Source organism: Mytilus californianus, unplaced genomic scaffold (genome assembly GCF_021869535.1).
Source record: "Mytilus californianus isolate M0D057914Y unplaced genomic scaffold, xbMytCali1.0.p SCAF_9, whole genome shotgun sequence".
NCBI classification, from domain to species: Eukaryota; Metazoa; Mollusca; class Bivalvia; order Mytilida; family Mytilidae; genus Mytilus; species Mytilus californianus.
The window spans coordinates 39,843,996-39,864,002 of NW_026262745.1; the positions used below are offsets into that span (position 1 = coordinate 39,843,996).

General features: G+C 31.5%; 1 protein-coding gene across 1 annotated transcript in view; it reads right to left on the minus strand.

The window, feature by feature from the left end:
• Positions 1 to 20,007, minus strand: part of LOC127716353 (uncharacterized) — a 133,449-nt gene that overhangs the window by 56,137 nt on the left and 57,305 nt on the right. The window contains exons 23-33 of the mRNA XM_052222524.1: positions 18,950 to 19,078; positions 17,736 to 17,797; positions 15,585 to 15,684; positions 14,474 to 14,558; positions 12,264 to 12,384; positions 10,904 to 10,976; positions 7,234 to 7,368; positions 3,831 to 3,895; positions 2,552 to 2,757; positions 1,850 to 1,914; positions 1,230 to 1,515 (exon numbers count right to left, since the gene is read on the minus strand). Of these exons, the coding sequence (XP_052078484.1) occupies positions 1,230 to 1,515; positions 1,850 to 1,914; positions 2,552 to 2,757; positions 3,831 to 3,895; positions 7,234 to 7,368; positions 10,904 to 10,976; positions 12,264 to 12,384; positions 14,474 to 14,558; positions 15,585 to 15,684; positions 17,736 to 17,797; positions 18,950 to 19,078 (1,327 nt within the window). The remainder of the gene's footprint in view (positions 1 to 1,229; positions 1,516 to 1,849; positions 1,915 to 2,551; positions 2,758 to 3,830; positions 3,896 to 7,233; positions 7,369 to 10,903; positions 10,977 to 12,263; positions 12,385 to 14,473; positions 14,559 to 15,584; positions 15,685 to 17,735; positions 17,798 to 18,949; positions 19,079 to 20,007) is intronic.

Genomic DNA, 20,007 nt, shown 5'->3' on the forward strand with positions numbered 1-20,007 from the left:
ATGTTCAAATCAATTGTTATCTTATTGGTTGCTAAACTGTGCATAATTTTCTTATTCCTGTATTTTCTTTTATGACACACAGCATTGATGGTGCAGGATCGAGTACCTGACAATAATAAACTTTCTGAGAACCAAAATTTGGGATTTGAAAATAACAGGAGACAGATTTTATGCTATCTTGAGAGTTAAAATACTTACAACTTGGAAACCATGGAAAGTTCAGTTTTATTTATATTTGTTCTTCGTACAGACATCTTAAAAAAAGTTTAGGTGATCATGGGACACAAAGAACATTTACAACAGAAGCCATTGTCAATTCTGGGCAAACAATTGTTTTGATCCACAGTGATTTATTGACACAAGTTTGCATACAAGCTATTTTTTACCTGGTAAATTCAAATATGTAATAAAAATCATACCTTCATGTGCTACTTTTTGAGATAAATGTTGTCATTATTTAAGATATTTTCTCAAAATTTCTATATTTTTTACATTTGTATATACTGTAAATTCAGAAATTATTGTGTGCATTTATTATTGCGATTGTTAAAAAATGGACATAAATGTGAGTTTAATTATTGTGATTTCAGGAAACTCTGCATACAGATATATGTATCAGATATCAAAATGTGAGGTCTTATTATTGCGATACTCACCTAGTCGCATTAATAAAAACCTCGCAATAATTTCTGAATTTACAGTAGTGTTGGTAGAAAAACCTAACTTTTTTGTTTAAAAGATACACAAAAGCTGTTTTTTTTTGTAAAACCATTTGGAATATCTTCTTTTAAATAAGTATACAGTAAATTTGTGAAACAATTCTTTGAAAAGAATTCATACTTTGAAGTTTTCCATGATTTCAGAATAAACTGATATATTTGGCTGTTAATTTATGTACTTTTTTAAACATCATCAATTTTTCCCCTCAAGATTGATACAAAAAATCTTCCTAACTAATTAAGCTTAATGTCATTTAAAAAACAGGGGTCCATGAACTTAATTTCAAGCTAATTTAAAATACATCTTTTCCCAATATGTTACATTTGGACTTCATGAAAAATAACATTTTACTTAAGTGACATCATTACCTCCCCTATAACTGTATTGTATGCCCTGAACAGATTTTCTTGATAGCAGTTAATATCTTATAAGTTTGATTGTGCCTTGTAGTAGCTCAGTGACTCTTTTCACAAATACAAAAAGTACTTTTTCTACTTTAATAAACTTACCATGCATACAACAAAGTCTGTGAACATTAACATCATCAAACATTGTCATGGCAACAGGATATCTCAAGGTCTCATCATCCAAGCCAGAAGGAAGGTACACCAGAGAATAAGGGATCTCAAAGTTAGTTTTTCTAATACTTGACCACTCTTGCAAATGTCTAGAATGTAATGTTATGATTTGTTCCTGAACAGATGGACGTGTAATCACCTGGCAACAAGAACTGTGTGCAAATATCGCCTTTGTTTTCCATTCATTATCAGCCACGTCTAAGGCAGAACTACTTCCCTAAAATATTATGGATACTCTTTATCAATTAATTCATTTGTTTTAAAATAATTACAGTGAACCAATCGCAAGATTTCAAAAGTGGCCTTTCACATAATTCATTGAACAATTATATAATTGCCGGTGTCATATGGTATTTGAAACCCCATGGAAAATTTGCCCAGGTGTCTTTTAGGGGGGTTTAAACCAACATAGGACACTGGCACCAAAACCTGTTTGTCTTCAGGAATTTAAAATTTTTATTATGTAAAAATATTTTTTTACCTTTTAAATGGTCATTTTTGAGAATAAAACTAATTAATGTGCTATAAAAGTAGTATCATATCTGTAATACCTTAGTTATCAAGAAAGGTGGTGCTGGTACAAAGGTCTTCTCTAAACGGTGCTGTTCTTTAGTTCCTATAAAACATATCATACAGTCAGTCAACTTTGTGGTAACACCAAATGTCTGTTACTTTTAATAAGGGGAGGAAAGGGGAGAGCTGATATAAGAGAGATAACTCTTTAAATAAATAACCTTTGAAGTTATTCTTTTAACTACTTTATTTATCAGTATTAAATTTTTCAAAGAGATTTGACTCATCTTTTCTATTCAAAAGAAACATCAATTTTATGACTTCATCGTATATTTTGACAAATGAGACAGCATTCAAACATTTCCTTCAAAGTCAAAATTTTCTTTCTATCATGGTTTACAAGAAAATAAGAAGACAATATTTGCAATTTACCCCCATGTTCTATTTTTAGCCCTTTTTTAGGATGACTGTGGTAAAGTTCTGTTCCAATTGGCCCAGTAGTTTTAGAGTACATGATTTTTGTAAGAGTTAACTGACGACCAAAGCCAGATGAGCTAAAAGCCAATATTTGATGAATACTTAAAATAATTAGAAATTATTGCTACAGTTTATACTAAGGACCATCTTGATCTAGCCATGATATTTGAACTCTTTTGTTAATCAGTGACCTTTTGGCAACTTCAAAGAAGAAAAGATCCATAAAAACCAGTTTCTTTATTATTTATTTTTTCCTCTCTTACCAGAATACATAATGACATTCCCAGCCTCCTTTTTCTCCCTTCTAAGAGTCTGTAAGTCTTTATAAGCTTGGTCCGTTAGAAGCATACATTCAGATTGTCCCAAACTGTCCTCATCTTCATCGTCATCTTTACTTAGCATATATTCAATTTTTCCGTCATCTTGTACTCTACTTATAACTTTCTCTTCATACTTCACAGTCTCAGATCTTTGAAAACAAAAAAACAACATGTGCTATATGAAACAGGTCTTTTTGGGCAGGTGAAAATGGACAGCAATATTACAAACAGTGATGCATTACATATAATTATATTTATATAAGTATTTACTAATTTTCTTTAAACTATGCAGTTCAATTGGTACATTTTTCTTATTTCGACTGTCTGTCTGTATATCTGGTTCTGAGAGACTATCAACTACCCATTTCAGAAAAAAATACAATGCTCCTTAGACTTCTATAGCAAATATATGCTACATCCCGTTCCAACAACAGTACAAAAATATTATACAGTGAAACCTGTCTGAAAACTTGTTCGGTTTAGATAGGTGTTTGGTATATACTGATGTTGGTATAAAGTAACTTTGGAGCATGTCTGAATTAGACAGTGTCATGCCTGCACAGGTTTTAGTTTTTACAGCTAGGTTCATGCATTAATATTGTATAGACCGTTGGTTTTCCTGTTTGAATTGTTTTACACTAGTCATTTTTAGGGCCCTTTATAGCTGCTGTTCGGTGTGAACCAAGGCTCCGTGTTGAAGGCCGTACTTTGACCTATAATAGTTTATTTACAAATTGTGGCTTGGATGGAGAGTTGTCTCATTGGCACTCATACCGCATCTTATATCTAATTTATGTGGATATTTAGACAATTTGGATTAAGTCTGATTCAGTCAGGATTTCAGTTTATACATTATGTTGGTACAAATATCTGTTAAACCCAGTCTGAGTAAGACAGGTTTACAGTATTGTCAGGGTTTCAGTTAATACAGCATGGTTCATACATTGATGCTTGTATAAAGATACTTTGGAGCGAGTTTTGTTTAAACAAGTTTACAATTCAGTCAGGATTTCAGTTTATACAGCTAGTTTTATACAATGACATTGGTATAAAGACCTTTGTTTGTACAGTTTGTACAGGTAGGTGCATACATTATTATGTGAGTATACAGAGTTTTTGGAGCAAGTCTGGTTTAGAACGGTTTACAGTTTAATCAAGATTAGGTTTTAGACAGGTATTCACTGTATTTAATTCGCTCTATATCACTTTATCATATACATACCCCTTAACTTTAACACAAGTAATAACTTTCAATCCTCTCTTCAATATTGGTGGGTACATAAAGGACTGAAATGCACAAATCAAAATGTGTGATTTTATCAACATGACATATACAAATTGTGACTTGGATAGAGAGTAGTCTCATCGGCACTCATACCACAGCTTCTTATATCTATATACAAACCCTACTAAAAGTGCAAAAAATCAAATGTAAATCCACAATAAATTAGCATCTTGTATGGATATAATTGAAATTGCAATTATAATACAAATGTTACAAGATAATGAGTTGTTTTTTTTTAAAATCTGATCTCATTGTCATATTACAACATTATAACAGAAGACATAATCAGGATCATCAACACATTGTCTGCATTAAATATCATATTATGGGTTTGTCATCTGACCAGAGGTTCTTAGCAAAGGTAAAAGGAATCAAAATAAACAAGTAGAGATGAATTTTTAACCAGGAGAATTGTTAAAATGTATATTTGCCAGTGAGAAGGAATAGGCTAATGCATAGAAAAACATCACATGATATGACTATTTTAACCTCCACATTGAAGACCGCTTTCCTAAAACTGTTTCAAATAAACTGCTTCGCTGAGTGCAGCTAGATACGTCCGTAGAGGTCCAACCCTGAACAGTTGGGGCAAAAATGAACACAATATTCAAGCTTGATTCAGGTCTGAATTTGGATAGTAATTAAATATTTGACATATTATAGGTTTCTGAATAAATGTAGTCAAAGAACTTGAAATTGGTTATATGAATTGAATTTATATTCAATTAAAGATTTCTTGCTGTTGTGCAATACTTAGTAAATCTGTTGTCAGACTATAAACAAATAAAGTTCAATTAATTATCAATGTCATATTAGAAATTAATGAAAATAAAAATTCGTAAGGGTTCCCAGTGTCTCTCCTACTTTTGCTGTTAGTGCAGGCTCAACAAAAACGGGGAAAAAATTATTAAAAATTTTTCCTCTAGATACTATCTTTTGATTGTAAGAAGATCTGTTCAAGTTTGGTAAAAATCCAAGAAGGTTTATGAATCTAATAAATGTTTTAAAAACTTTAACTGCAGACTGTACGTAATGTTAACTGGAATAAAACTAAGTCCATCTATAAGTAATATACGGAAAAACAGAAAATAAATTTTTACAAAATTTCCTTCTAGATACTAGCTTTTGATCATAAACAAGCTTCTGTCCAAGTGTGGTACAAATCCAAGATAGTTTAAGAAAGTTATTAAAGTTTTGAAAGCTTTAACCACAGAGTGAATGTAATGTTAACTGGCAGAAAAACTAAGTCCATTTATAAGTGAAATACAGATAAACAGGATTTTTTTTTTAACAAAATTTACTTTTGAATACTATCTTATGATCACAAACAAGCTTCTGTCCAAGTGTGGTACAAATCCAGGATAGTTTAAGAAAGTTATTAAAATTTGAAAAACTTTAACCACAGAGTGAATGTTATGTTAACTGGCAGAAAAACTAAGTCCAAATATGAGTAAAATACGGATAAACAGGATTTTTTTTTTACAAAATTTTCTTCTGGATACTATCTTATGATTATAAACAATCTTCTGTCCAAGTGTGGTACAAATCTAGGATAGTTTAAGAAAGTTATTAAAATTTCAAAAACTTTAACCACAGAGTGAATGTAATGTTAACTGGCAGAAAAACTAAGTCCATTTATAAGTGAAATACAGATAAACAGGATTTTTTTTTTAACAAAATTTACTTTTGAATACTATCTTATGATCACAAACAAGCTTCTGTCCAAGTGTGGTACAAATCCAGGATAGTTTAAGAAAGTTATTAAAATTTGAAAAACTTTAACCACAGAGTGAATGTTATGTTAACTGGCAGAAAAACTAAGTCCAAATATGAGTAAAATACGGATAAACAGGATTTTTTTTTTACAAAATTTTCTTCTGGATACTATCTTATGATTATAAACAATCTTCTGTCCAAGTGTGGTACAAATCTAGGATAGTTTAAGAAAGTTATTAAAATTTCAAAAACTTTTAACCACAGAGTGAATGTAATGTTAACTGGCAGAAAAACTAAGTCCATTTATGAGTAAAATACGGAAAAACAGGATTTTTTTTTTTACAAAATTTTCTTCTGGATACTATCTTATAATCATAAACAAGCTTCTGTCCAAGTTTGGTTGAAATGCAGGATAGTTTAAGAAAGTTATTAAAATCTCAAAAACTTTTACCACAAGGTGAATATTTGTGGACGCTGCCATCGCCGACGCCGACGGAATGTAGGATCGCTATGTCTCGCTTTTGCAACAAAAGCCGCAGGCTCAACAAAAAGGAAGCTCACATCAATAGATATTAACAATTCACCAAAGTTTCATGAGAATTGGTGACAGCATTTTTGAGTTATTGTCCGAAAACTGGAAAATCACCCCTTTTTTTAATGAATAAAACCCCATAACTCAGAAATGTAAGATGTAAGATATATAAAATTCTAAAGGGAGCTTACATCAATACATACAAACAATTCACCAAAGTTTCATAAGAATTGCTGAAACATTTTTGAGTTTTTGTCCGAAAACTGGAAAATCACCCCTTTTTTTATGAATAAAACCCTGCAACTCGGAAACGTAAAATCTTAAATTTATAAAAATCGAAAGGGAGCTCATGTCAATAGATATAAACAATTCACCAAAATTTCTTGCAAGTTGGTGAAAGCATGCTTGACTTATTGTCCGAAAACTGGAAAATCCCCCTTTTTTTAATGAATAAAACCCCATAACTCCAAAACGTAAAATCTAAATTTTATAAAAAACAAAAGGGAGCTCACGTCAATAGATATAAACATAAGTTTTATGCAAATTGGTTTAAGCATTTTTGAGTTAATGTCCGACATGTTGATGACGAACAGATGGACGGACAGACGGACAACGGTATACCATAATACGTCCCGTAAACGGGCGTATAAAAATTGCTTGTGCTGATGTATACTTATTAATTTATCTATCACTAAGCATTACAATATATCAATCAATAAAGACTCTGAGCATCTCCTATTACTTTACTAGTTACTCCATGAAATTGTTTCATATAATGTATCTTCAAGGATTGTATGGTTGCATTATATACATTAGAAAAAAACAACTTTAATTGAGAGCTTAATAATAAAACATATCTAGCTTACTTTCTGAAATCTTATTTTGACTTCTCAATGTCCTATGTTTTTTTTGTGTCGTTTGGGTGCTGTATTAGTGACAAATACCCACATCTCCAGTCTTTTCAGCATATTATTAATTATATAAACCATTTGCAAGAATAACATAAATTGAAAAATGAAAATGAGACGTAGTTAGGTACATGGAATTTTTTAAGTTGTCATTGGTAAAATATGCCAGTAATCTTGTACTTACTGGGCATTTTGGTCTCTTCATTAAATACTCATCTGTACCATCTATCTTAGCAACCTCAATACAGTATCTTCCTTTTTTCAACACATATGAGTTCACTAGAGTAGAATTCTTTATCACATCAAGTTTATACCCATCCTAAATAAATACAAAAGTTAAGTGAACAAATTATCCCATGTTGCTTGCTACTATAGTTCCATTTAATTTTTATCATAATGAACAAATTTAACTTATTGTAATATATTTTCAATGTTTTGCAACAAGAATGAATGTCATTCGTCTGTAAAGTTGGATTCTTTAACCAAACAAAGAGGCCTGAGAACACAGTTATTTTGTAGTGCATTTCTTTTAAACAATAAATGAAAATTTAAAAAATCCCACCTGCGCTTTTACTCAATATTTTTACAGTGTGTTGTACTACTTTTGGGACAAATTATATCAAAATTATAGAAAACTTCATCAGCTCTAACTCAAAATATGGACAATTTTATTAAGTGGGTCTTGAAATCTTTTGACAGCTTCGGAAATGCTATTTTTTTTACCTTTTTCAGCTGGACCAAATCACTACTTTACTTTAAAATTCATGACCCAAATTTTTCTAGTGTAATTTCATCCCCATACTTGCTATTTGAGGCATAAAACATGAAGAAATAAATTTGGAATGGGTATAAAAAAAATTGGCAAGTAACACACTGTCCACACCAGGGACTATATTCGTGGACAACAAAAATCAAAGGATGATAACTGTGTTCCCGGTCCAAGAATGTGTCCATAGTACACAGATGCCCCACTTACACTATCATTTTCTATGTTCAGTGGACCATGAAATTGGGGTCAACACTCTAATTTGGCATTAAATTAGAAAGATCATATCATAGGGAACATTTGCACTAAGTTTCAAGTTGATTGGACTTCAATTTCATCAAAAACTACCTTGACCAAAACTTTTAACGTAAAGCAGGCACTAACATTTTCTTGAAATTTGGGTCAAAACTCTAATTTCTGCATTTAAATTAGAGAGATCATATGATAGGGAACATGTGTACCAAGTTTCAAGTTGATTGGACTTCAACTCCATCAAAAACTACCTTGACCAAAAACTTTAACTTGAATCGGGACAGATGGACGAACAAACAGACGGACAAACGAATGGATGCACAGACCGGAAAACATAATGCCCTTAGGTGGGGCATAAAAAATATAAGTAAAGAAGGTTAGTGAGCTATTTAAATTATTTTAATACTTGTATAGATAATGAACTTTACTAAGGTTAACAGCTACCTGGCTGAAATAAGGGATCATAGATTTATTCTTACGAGGAAGCTCCGAGCATGCTCGGAGGATGCTCGGAGCTTTTTAAGTAGGCTCTTCTCAGCAGTTAATGTGACAATAATTATCATGATCCATTAAGATGTCAATCAAATCTACATCACTTCTATGATAAGGAAAGTAGAGCATTATAGAGGATGCTCCATAAACACCTGTGTAAACATCTGGTCTATTCTAATACATTTTGCATTAAATTTTACAAAACTATAAAATAGATTAGAAATTCTTCAACAGTGCTGTGTAATGCTTAGAAAGAAATCTCAAGTCTCCACAAAAAGTAAAAGTCATTTAAATATTTTCTTATTATATTTAATAATCATTCCTTTTTTTATAATAAAAAAATTCTCAAATTTTATAATTAGATGATATGATTTAAAAATAGATATTATGCTACATAAAAGTTATCAAGACACAAACAACAGTCAGGTGGCGATACTTAACAAGTAATTTTTTTTAGTCACGTTTATAAATATTTTTTGTTTTTAAAAATTATTTAATAACTCAATAGTTATTTTAAATGACAAATAAAGCATGGACTAAATGTAGTTTTCAAGAATTTTTATATCATTTCATTAAATAAAATTAAGTATTTATCCAATTTTAGATGAGTTTAGAGAGGTTACTTTAAAAAATAATGACAAAAATATTACTTTAATAAATTATTTTATACAACTTCAAAAAACTTAGTACTTACAATTATTTAAGGAATATATGTAATTGCTTTCGATTAAGATTCAAATTATAAATAACTTCAAGTCTTAATTAAAGGTTCCATATCTAGTTATAACTGTCTATCTCTAAGATTTTAAGGGGAAATGATATTATAATAGCCCCAAGAGGCCAATCTTTGACCAAGAAGTGTGGCATCAGAAAAGCAATTAGTGCTTGTTGAGGATTTAAATAGCTTTACAAGTATATTTCATGGGGAAAATAACCAGATGTCTGTGAAAATTTGTTAAAGCTAGTAAAACCTGTATGAATGAACACCTATAAAAATAATATTAACAGAAGTTACTTATTCATGATATAGAAGTAATATTTGAAACAGCCTTGTTTTCAACATAACTTGTATAGGTAATTTTGAAAATTACTTGTTTAAGTAATGCCCCTAACTAAACAATGGTAATATGTTTTTTTTAAATAGCAAACTAAGTTCTTTTATAGAAAATTATGGCTACTTTAAGAAAAGTTTTAATTCATTAGTGGATGCCTGGTTTGAGGGGGTAATACCACCATTGTTTTCCCTCTAGTACGTCTCTCTTTACTTGGCATTTTATTTTAATTGTGCAGATTTAGTTTTGTTTTAAATAAAGAAATACTTGGCATGAGTAAAATTATTTTCCCCCTATGAGTCTTTGTTTAATTGTCATGATTGTTATATTTCAAAAAAATGTGCAGAATTTATCTATGTTTTAAATAAAGAAATACTTGACATAAATAAATGTCCTGTACTACAGTGAAAATATAGCATAACTTTTCAGTGCATATAAGAAAGTAAACATCACCAGAAGTTAACCAATCAAATTCCATCCCCCTTTTTTCCCTGTAGAATATAATATATTTTTATTGCTTTGAAACACCCAAGAAACATGTTTGCGTCTCAAAAAAATTTTCTGCAATGAAATGGAGGATTTATTTCAAACAACTGTCAAATTAAATGGAATATAAAAAAGATCAACCCTTTTTCGTATGAAACTGAATGTACTATGTTTTGGTATTATGGTTATAAATCAATAACCATAGTTTGCGTCTTTGATGACTTTTATATTTCATTTTATATAGTATAAATTTAAAATATATCTATATTTCAAATATAAAATTTGAGTGTATTTTTATATCATGTGTATTGAAAAAGAATGATAATTATTAAGAAAATGTTTTGAAATCATTTTCTTCCTGTGAAGACTTGATACCAAGCATTGTACAGTAATATTGAAGAATTTCTCATCTATTTTATAGTTTTGTAAAATTAATGCAAGATTTGTTTGAATAGACCAGATGTTTACACAGGTGTTAATGGAGCTTCCTCTATAATGCTCTACTTTCCTTATTATAAAAGTGCTATAGATTTGATTGACATCTTAATGGATCATGATAATTATTGTCACATTAACTGCTGAGAAGAGCCTACTGAAAAGCTCCGAGCATCCTCCAAGCATGCTCAGGGCTTTCTCGTAAGAATAAATCTATGATCCCTTAAAGGAAAATCCAAGTTTTACATATTCTTGAGTATTTAAATTTGCGTTACTTTTCTACTCCCGAACGTCACGAAAATATTAAAATCACTCGCAAAAATTAGTTGGTTTACAGTATGTCAAATGACATTTAAAACACCACTACTCACAATATCTTCAGTCTCACTAAATGTTGGTAAGGTTTCTGTACTTGAAGCTTTCCCGTCTTTTTTCACTTTTAACCTATACAAAAACAAATTACAACATGTTGAAATAAATTTGACTTTTAATGACTCACTTATCACTTAGTCCTTAGATTTACAAGCTTATCCACAAACATGTACATTTCTAATTGGTAACAAATTTGGTTGTTGAAAAATAAATAGTAACCTGCTTGTAACAATTGTTTTCTGTTGTCATAAGCATCAAGAAATAGCTGGTTTTTTTTTTTTGCCACATGAATCAGTAAATCTTATTAATTAGTAGCAGTGACCGAAGGTCCGGAAACGGTCATATTTGCCAGTCATGTCCTAAACTGAAAGCTATATGTCTTAAACGAGTAATTGGGATTTAGGACAAATTTTATTGTTTAACAGAAATAATTTTGGTCATTTCATTGACTCAATGTTTGAAATCGGATTTCTTAATCGCCATTTTGCACTTGTGATCACTTGTTTTTGTTTATAATCCCTTTCCTGTAATAAAACTGCCACTGCAGTATAGTTTGATAATCCTGAGGGCCCTCCTAATAACTATATCAATGCCTCCGGGAACATTGGCTAATGATCGCTAATTACTTTTTACCTGTGTTTTTTTTTTAATTCACACCTGACATTGATCACAAGCTCAGAATAATATCTTAAAGCAATTAAAATTCCCTGACAAGTGTATACATTATTTAATTACTTTTCAGTAAAGACAATCATCAATTCTGATTTAAAAATTAAACCTTAAATTCAATTTATGTAGAAAAAAGTGTTTTTTTCACAAGTAACACATGTGCTTTATGTAATACGCATGCATGAAATTGTCTTCAGCAATTAAAAATTTAATCATAAAATGCAAACTGATTTCATGCTAAAGTAAACGAGTGCAACTATTATCTGTTATATTCAAACACTTTTAAAGGTAATAAAATTAAAAAGTAAGTGATTTCCTGTCAATTTGATAAACAAAATCCCGGAAATGAATCCGGAATTATCAGTACTTTAATATTATTGCAAAACTTCCGGTTTTAATTTCGTCAAATCAAAAGAAATGGTAGCAATGTCTGAGAAATTAACTATTTTGAGTCCTTAAAATCATTTCAATTTTAAACTGTTGCTTTCCCTTATCTGTTCTTGAGGGTTATTAGAAAAATGGTAAGAAATTTACTTAGTAAATGCAATGAAACAGCAATTCAAGTTGGTTGATGCTATGATATGAATCTAGTTTGACATCGACAATTTGAAAAGGGGCACCAACTTTTCAATCATCTCAAAATGACCGAAATTGTGTGAAAAAATTTCCAGATCCTTGGCAGTGACATACTTGTGACTATACTTTCTGTTTTCGTGAGCCTCAGTAAATAGTTGTTTTATATCATCAATACTATAATCTTTGATCTTATTTATTGCAATCCATTCAATCACTACTTCTTCATCTTCTGGAGCTTAATGAAAAAAAAGACAATTATATAGATTATGCATTGGGTCCCTGAATAATACAAGAAGCCTTGCAAATATTTCTTTTTATACATTCAGAGATTTCAACAACAAATTTTCTGTTCTTGTGACTAGCTTTTAAAACTGTTAAAGATCTCATTATCAAATATTTTGTCAATTTAAGCTGATGTTTGTAACAGCAGAGCATAATTTTTCTTCCAATTTGCCTATTCAGAATCTAATGAATTCTGGGTAATATTTTCAAAAACATACACCAAAATGTTGTGATTGGTTTAAAACGTTCTGAACAATGGAAATTCAACCAATGACGAAACGTTATTTTCACAATGAGAATACCCATAGTCCTTTAGCTTCTGAAAAGGGGAATTACCACTGTATTAACAAGAGGCCAACCCTATCATATGCCATCGATCTATAAGACAAGAATAGAAATCAATAAAGACAAAGAGAATTATTACAATTTCTGTAAGAGTGTTCTTTGACAATAAAAATTTTTGATTTTGAAATAAACATAACATAAATTATTTCAGGAAAAGCCTTCCACTGCTCCATAGTTGCACAGTTGTTGTTAAAAGTTGGATTTCAACCTGTCAATTAATAGTATGCTCATTTGAGTAGGCAGAGCTGAATAAAATAGTCAGTACAGTTGGTTTTAATAGTCTACTTGTTATTTAAAATTGACTGTCAGTATAATGTTAAAAATACTGTTATGTTAAGTATTGACTATAGGAAACAGTAGCCTCAATTGAAGACAAAGTGCACTCGGGTAGTTTCACATGTAGTCAGTGTAAACACAATATTATTCTGTAATTAGTAAAATCTTTTTCTTATTAATCTGAGGAACGTATGAAAAATACATTGATATCAAATACATGTTGAGTTATTGCCCAATGTTTATATGAAAGGGTTAAATGAACACCAGTATTGGTCAAATACACATTTTGACCAGCTTTATCATAACAAGAGTGTACACGCTGAAATGTCTCGCCTTCTTTACTAATCATTGATATTATGTTGATAGTCCTAAATATAAAGCTTTATTACAACTGTCACATAAACTTAACATTAACCAAGTAAACTAGACATTGACCAATGAACCATGAAAATGAGGTCAAGGTCAGATGAACCATGCTAGGCAGGCATGTACAGCTAACAATTCTTTCATACAACAAATATAGTTGACCTATTGCTTATAGTTTAAGAAAAACAGACCAAAACACAAAAACTTAACACTGAGCAATGAACCATGAAAATGAGGTCAAGGTCAAATAAAACCTGCGTGACTGACATATAGATCATAAAATATTTCCATACACCAAATATAGTTGAACTATTGCATATAGTATTAGAAAAAAAGACCAAAACTCAAAAACTTAACTTTGACCACTGAACCATGAAAATAAGGTCAAGGTCAGATGACACCTGCCAGCTAGACATGTACACCTTACAATCATTCCATACACCAAATATAGTAGACCTATTGCATAAAGTATAAGAAAAACAGACCAAAACACAAAAACTTAACTATAACCACTGAACCATGAAAATGAGGTCAAGGTCAGATGACACCTGCCAGTTAGACATGTACACCTTACAGTCCTTCCATACACTGAATATACTAGACCTATTGCTTATAGTATCCGAGATATGGACTTGACCACCAAAACTTAACCTTGTTCACTGATCCATGAAATGAGGTCGAGGTCAAGTGAAAACTGTCTGACGGGCATGAGGACCTTGCAAGGTATGCACATACCAAATATAGTTATTCTATTACTTATTATAAGAGAGAATTTAACATTACAAAAAATCTTAATTTTTTTTTCAAGTAGTCACTGAACCATGAAAATGAGGTCAAGGACATTGGACATGTGACTGACGGAAACTTCTTAACATGAGCCATCCATATACAAAGTATGAAGCATCCAGATCTTCCACCTTCTAAAATATAAAGCTTTTAAGAAGTTATCTAATGCCACCGCCGCCGCCGTAGCTGCTGCCAGATCACTATCATTATGTCGAGCTTTCTGCGACAAAAGTCGCAGGCTTGACAATAAAATTACATGTCATACATACTATTTCTTTTCAAGTGTAAAGGAAGAGATTCATTTGGCCCAAGTGATCCAATTTCTATAGATTCTAGAAGTACTCCGGGATTAATCTGGAAAGCCAAAAAAAACAAGTTAAAATAAAACACTTTAATATAATAAAAGAAGAATGTGTCCATGTGGCAAAGATGCCCCTGCTTGTAAACATACAGCAAATTCAGCATTTTATTTAATTTATAAAAGGACGGTGAGAGTGGTGCCACCCATATTTTGATCTGAAATTGGTGGTAATAAGCATTATGTATGAGTTTCATAACATTTGGTTGAGGCAAATTAAAGTTAAGAGTGCATAAACGGCAAATATAACAATGTTTATAAAGGGACATAACTCTAGAACTGTCAAAGTGACTTCAGCCCAACTTAATCTGTGATTGGTTGTAATAAGAATTGTGTATAAGTTTCATGGCATTTGGTTTAGGTAAAGTAAAGTTAAGAGTGCATAAACAGCAAATATAACAATGTTTGCTATTTCGGGACATAACTCTGGAACTGTGAAAGTGACTTCAGCCAAAATTAATCTGTGATTGGTTATAATAAGCATTATGTATAAGTTTCATGGCATTTGGTTAAGGTAAACTAAAGTTAGAGTGTGGAAAAGGCAAATTCAGCAATTTTTCCATTTATAAAGGGACATAACTCTAGAACAGTTAAAGTGACACCACCCACATTTGAATTAGACCTGTGTTTGGTGGTAATCAGCATTGTGAATAAGTTTCATGACATTTGATAAAAGCAAAACAAAAACCAATTTTGGGATGTACGAACACACAGACTGACAGGGGTAAAACTTTATGTCCCATTCATCTAGAGGTGGGGGCATAAAAATAGGAAGAACACGAAGATCAAAAAGTCAAATTTGATAGCATTAACTTGGTGAGCTTGAAATTATAAAGGACATAACTTGCAAAAGCTAGAAAACTGAAATATTGAATCTTATGTGTCTGTTTTTATTATCCTATGCCCAAAAAAATCAATGCTTTTTTTTTAGCTCACTCAGGAACGATCATTTTCAATTTCTAGGTGTTAGTTGAGATATGATAAGGAAATTACCCTTTAGATTGTGAAATAGTTTTAATTACCTGATATCCTATGAGTCCTTTGGTAGGATTATGTAGTATAACCCATCCGGTTAGAAAATCTGTTTTGTCTTTCGCTGTCATTAATAAATTCTTTCTTGGACTACATGAAAACAGAAAAGAAACGAAACTGTTGACATTGAGATATGTATGGCTTTTCATAAGTGATTCCCTTTAAACTAACCTAAACACAAAATTTATCTATGCAATGAATCATGATGATGATAGGGCAGGGCCATATAATCTCATTGAAAATGAGAATTGCAAATGCTTAACAACTGCATATCAAATATTATTGACTAAAATTAGTGGTTCATCTTACGATGAACTTATCACAAACTTTATCATGTAAACTATGCAAAATACTCAGTCAACAGACCATGACTGAGAGAAGCCAAATAATCTCCGAGAAAATGAGATATGCCAATGCTTATATATCTGCATAACCAATATCATTGACCTTTCACTAATGGTTCCACTTTAACTGACATAATCACAAACTTAAACATGTAAACCTGGGACTAATAGATAAATGTATGTCCCAGATGTCAATTAAGCAAAAGTTTCAAAGTTAATAGACCATGACTGAGGGGGCGAGGCAAAATAATCTCCATGGAAAAGAGTCGCCCCAATGCTAAAACAACTGCATACCAAAAACCATTAATATACCACTAGTGGCTCTCCATAAACTGACCTAAAAAATAGATGACTGAGGGGGAGCTAGGGGCCAAATAATCTGCAATGAAATAAGGTGTGCTAATGCTTATACAACTGCATACTAAATATCATTGACCAACCACTAGTGGTTTTCCATAAACTGACCTAATCACAAACTAATACATTGTTGACGTTGCTGCTACCAAACTCCATGCTTAAGTCTTGCTTTTTCAACTTTGTCGAAGCTGGACAAAAAATGTTCCCAAAAATATAAGTTTTATTTTTCATATACCTTCAAAAACATCAAGACATCTATGAAAACTACAGATACAGATGAAATAAAATGCTTCGTTGAGCGCAGCCTGATACGACCGCAGAGGTCGGACCCTGAACAGTTGGGCAAATTTGGACACAATATTCAAGCTTGATACTGTCTGAATTTGGATTGTGATCAAATTTTTGACATAAAATAAATGTGGTCAAAGATCTTACAAATCTATTGCGCAATACTGTGCAATTGAAGATTTCTTCTTGAAACTTTTCAAAAATTCGAAATTTGAAAAATTTTGAAAAAAAAATATGAATCCTTTAATAAAATTGTAAACAAAAAATCCCCCCCCCCCCAACTTATTGAAACCCCCCTTGGAGCAATAACCCCAACACTCAATCCCAGCCTTTCCTTTGTAGTATGGAATCTTGTAGTATAATTTCAGAGAGATCCATACACTTAAACACAAGTTATTGTCTCGAAACTAAAAATATGCTTATTTTTGGCCCTTTTTTGGCCCCAAAGTCCTACATGTTTGGGAAAATTAACCCCAAACTCAATCCCAGCCTTCCCTTTGTTATATGGAACCTTGTGGTACAATTTCTGAGAGATCCATACACTTACACACAAGTTATTGTCTGGAAACTAGAAAAATGCTTGTTTTTGGCCCCTTTTTGGCCCTTTATTCCTAAACTGTTTGCCCCAGTACCCTTTAAATAAATCCCAACCTTCTACTTGTGGTATTAAACATTGTGGTACAATTTCAGAGCAATTGAAATACTTATACACAAGTTATTGTCCAGAAACTAGATAAATGCTTCTTTTGGGCCCCTAATTCCTAAACGGTTGGGACCATCATCCCTAAAATCAATCCAAACCTTCCTTTTGTAGTATTGAACCTTCTAAAAAAATTCCATAGAGATCCATTCACTTAAACTAAAGTTATTGTCCAGGAACAAATGTGTCTTCGGACGACGACGCAGACCATTATACAATCCCAAAAAATTTTTTGCGGTCGTATAAAAGCATGTTTTATAATTTATAATCTATCTGTCTTAGATAGGACAAGTAAGTTTCTTTTGTATCTGTGATTAAAAAAATTAGAGGAAAATCTTTAAACACAACCCATAGTAAATCAATTTTGCTATATATAATGTGATTGGACAACATAAACTGCATGAAACATAAATTTGTCTGAGAAAATCTTTTTTTCAAAATAGCCATTTTACCTTATCCACATGTTTCCATACTTGTAAGAGTCATAGCTCCATTTCCATGAATTACTGAAAGTCTGAAATAGAAATGTGACAAGAGAATTTATCAAAAATGCTTATTTTGCCAATATTGTCTTTCTCAAAGGACATGTGAGGTAAATGAGAAGTTTAATGAATACTTTGTATTAATCACATTCAGTGAAAATAGTGCTATAATACCAATTTTGAGATTTGATGGATTTTCAGAACCATTTTTTAACCCTTCATAAAGTTATTCCTTCAGATATGTTACCCTTCATAAAGTTATTCCTTCAAATATTTTACCCTTCATAAAATTATTCCTTTAGAACTTGTAATACAAAAATTTTGTAAATTTAGATCTGTTTGGCACTGATATAATAATCAGAATTTGATTTAAACTTATCAGGCATGAAGTCTTTCTGTATAACCTGTTTTTAAAACTTGTCTGACCAAGCATCTGTTACAAACTCTCTTTGAGAAAAAGGCTGACTTGAGATAACAGAATCATTTTTTTAAGTGTCTTTAACTCTACATAGATTGATAAATGTTTAACAACACGTTCAGCACTATTGTGCTATTTTTTTGGCCCTCAGTTTTATTGGTGGAGGAAGCTGGAGTGCCTGGAGAACCACCTACCTTCGGTAGGAAAACTGACAATCTTAGTCAATTAAGATTGGGGTGGAGTGCACCTGGCAGGTACGGTATTAGAACTTACAGCCTCAGCATTGACAGGCTAGTCCCTGCCATGTAGTATGTGGTCCCCCCAAGCTTGCAACTGATCAGGTCAATTCAAATCTCATCAAAAACTATCATCTTACAAAATTAACCAAACTGGAACTCAAGGATGTACTTAGGTGAGGTTTAGGAATTTTAGTCAGAAGTTCGGACTCCTTGGTATTTTTCCTACGATAGAGGGTAAAATATTTTGTCCAATAACACCCATTTTTCTTTTCATATAAGACTTCAATAGCTCATTAAAGGTCATTTACCAAAAATTTAAGCAGACTTTTGTTTTGTTTTCTTTTGATTTGAGAACCAAATGATACCAATGCAAATATAAAGTAAAAGTCCACGTCAACCTTTTCCCACCATTTTTTAAAAATTAAATATCTCGAAAAACCTTTCAATATTTTTTGCTGAATTGTCTGGTAAACCTTTTCTTAACAGAATTTTGATCTCATCACAATATTAAACTTTAGGGCACTTACACGATTCGATCGAAGTGTCCATGGTTCTTTCTCCAATAGTTTTACACATTCTCCGGTTGAATGGAGAGACACCATGGGGAAAAATCCATTTATTGGTACAGTGATTGATTCTTCTGGTACTTTGTATATCTATAGAAAATAGTTTTACAAACATTAAGTTCAAAATAACTAATTTCTAGTACTGATAAATTTTATAATTACCACTGAAAGTTTCTAAATAAAAAAAAACTATTGAATAGTAATTAAAATTAAATCCTTTAATTGCTCCCTTTCTGATAAGCTGACATTAACGATCTAATGAATTACAATAGGGAGATCAAATCCTGTGATTTAGGTTCACAAACTTTAAATAAAAGTCTAAAATAGTTCAACTGAAAGGTTAATTTGTGAAATCAGCACCAACTTTAAGAGACTTACTGTGGATTCATTATTAATCGTTGGATACCAATTTTCGTGGGTTTCGTGGGTACAGGTGAATCACGAATTCAAATGTTCAACAAATAACAAATTTTCAATAGGCTTTGTAAACAGAGATTGGCAAAACCACGAAATCAAATAAACACGAATATGCAAGTTTTCAGCAATCCACGAAAATTGATACCCACAAAAATAAATGAATCCACTGTATATTATTGAAATTCCTGGCACAGTGGATTCATTATTTTTTGTGGGTTACCAACTTTGGTGGAATTGGTGTACCCGTAGAAAGGCTTGTATAGTCCGCGGTTTTATTCTCCAAAATTGGACCTTCCAGACGGGGTGCGGACTATAGAGTACAATAAGCAAGAAATAAGAGAAAAATTTCAATTTCGCGGTCGAGGTGGTTTGTTTACGTTCCGCCATCTTTGTTATTTCTATTGTAGAGGGCGCTCTTATCATTTTTCAAACTAATAATTTTAACTCATCCATATTAATAAGTTATTTCTATTCAATATCAAATTAATACTGATAAATATAAAAACTAAACCTTTCATTACAAATTTCTCGTTTCTTTTCAATGCATTGGTTGAAATAAACTGGTATCTGCTCGATTGAAACGATACAAACATAGTGAAAAA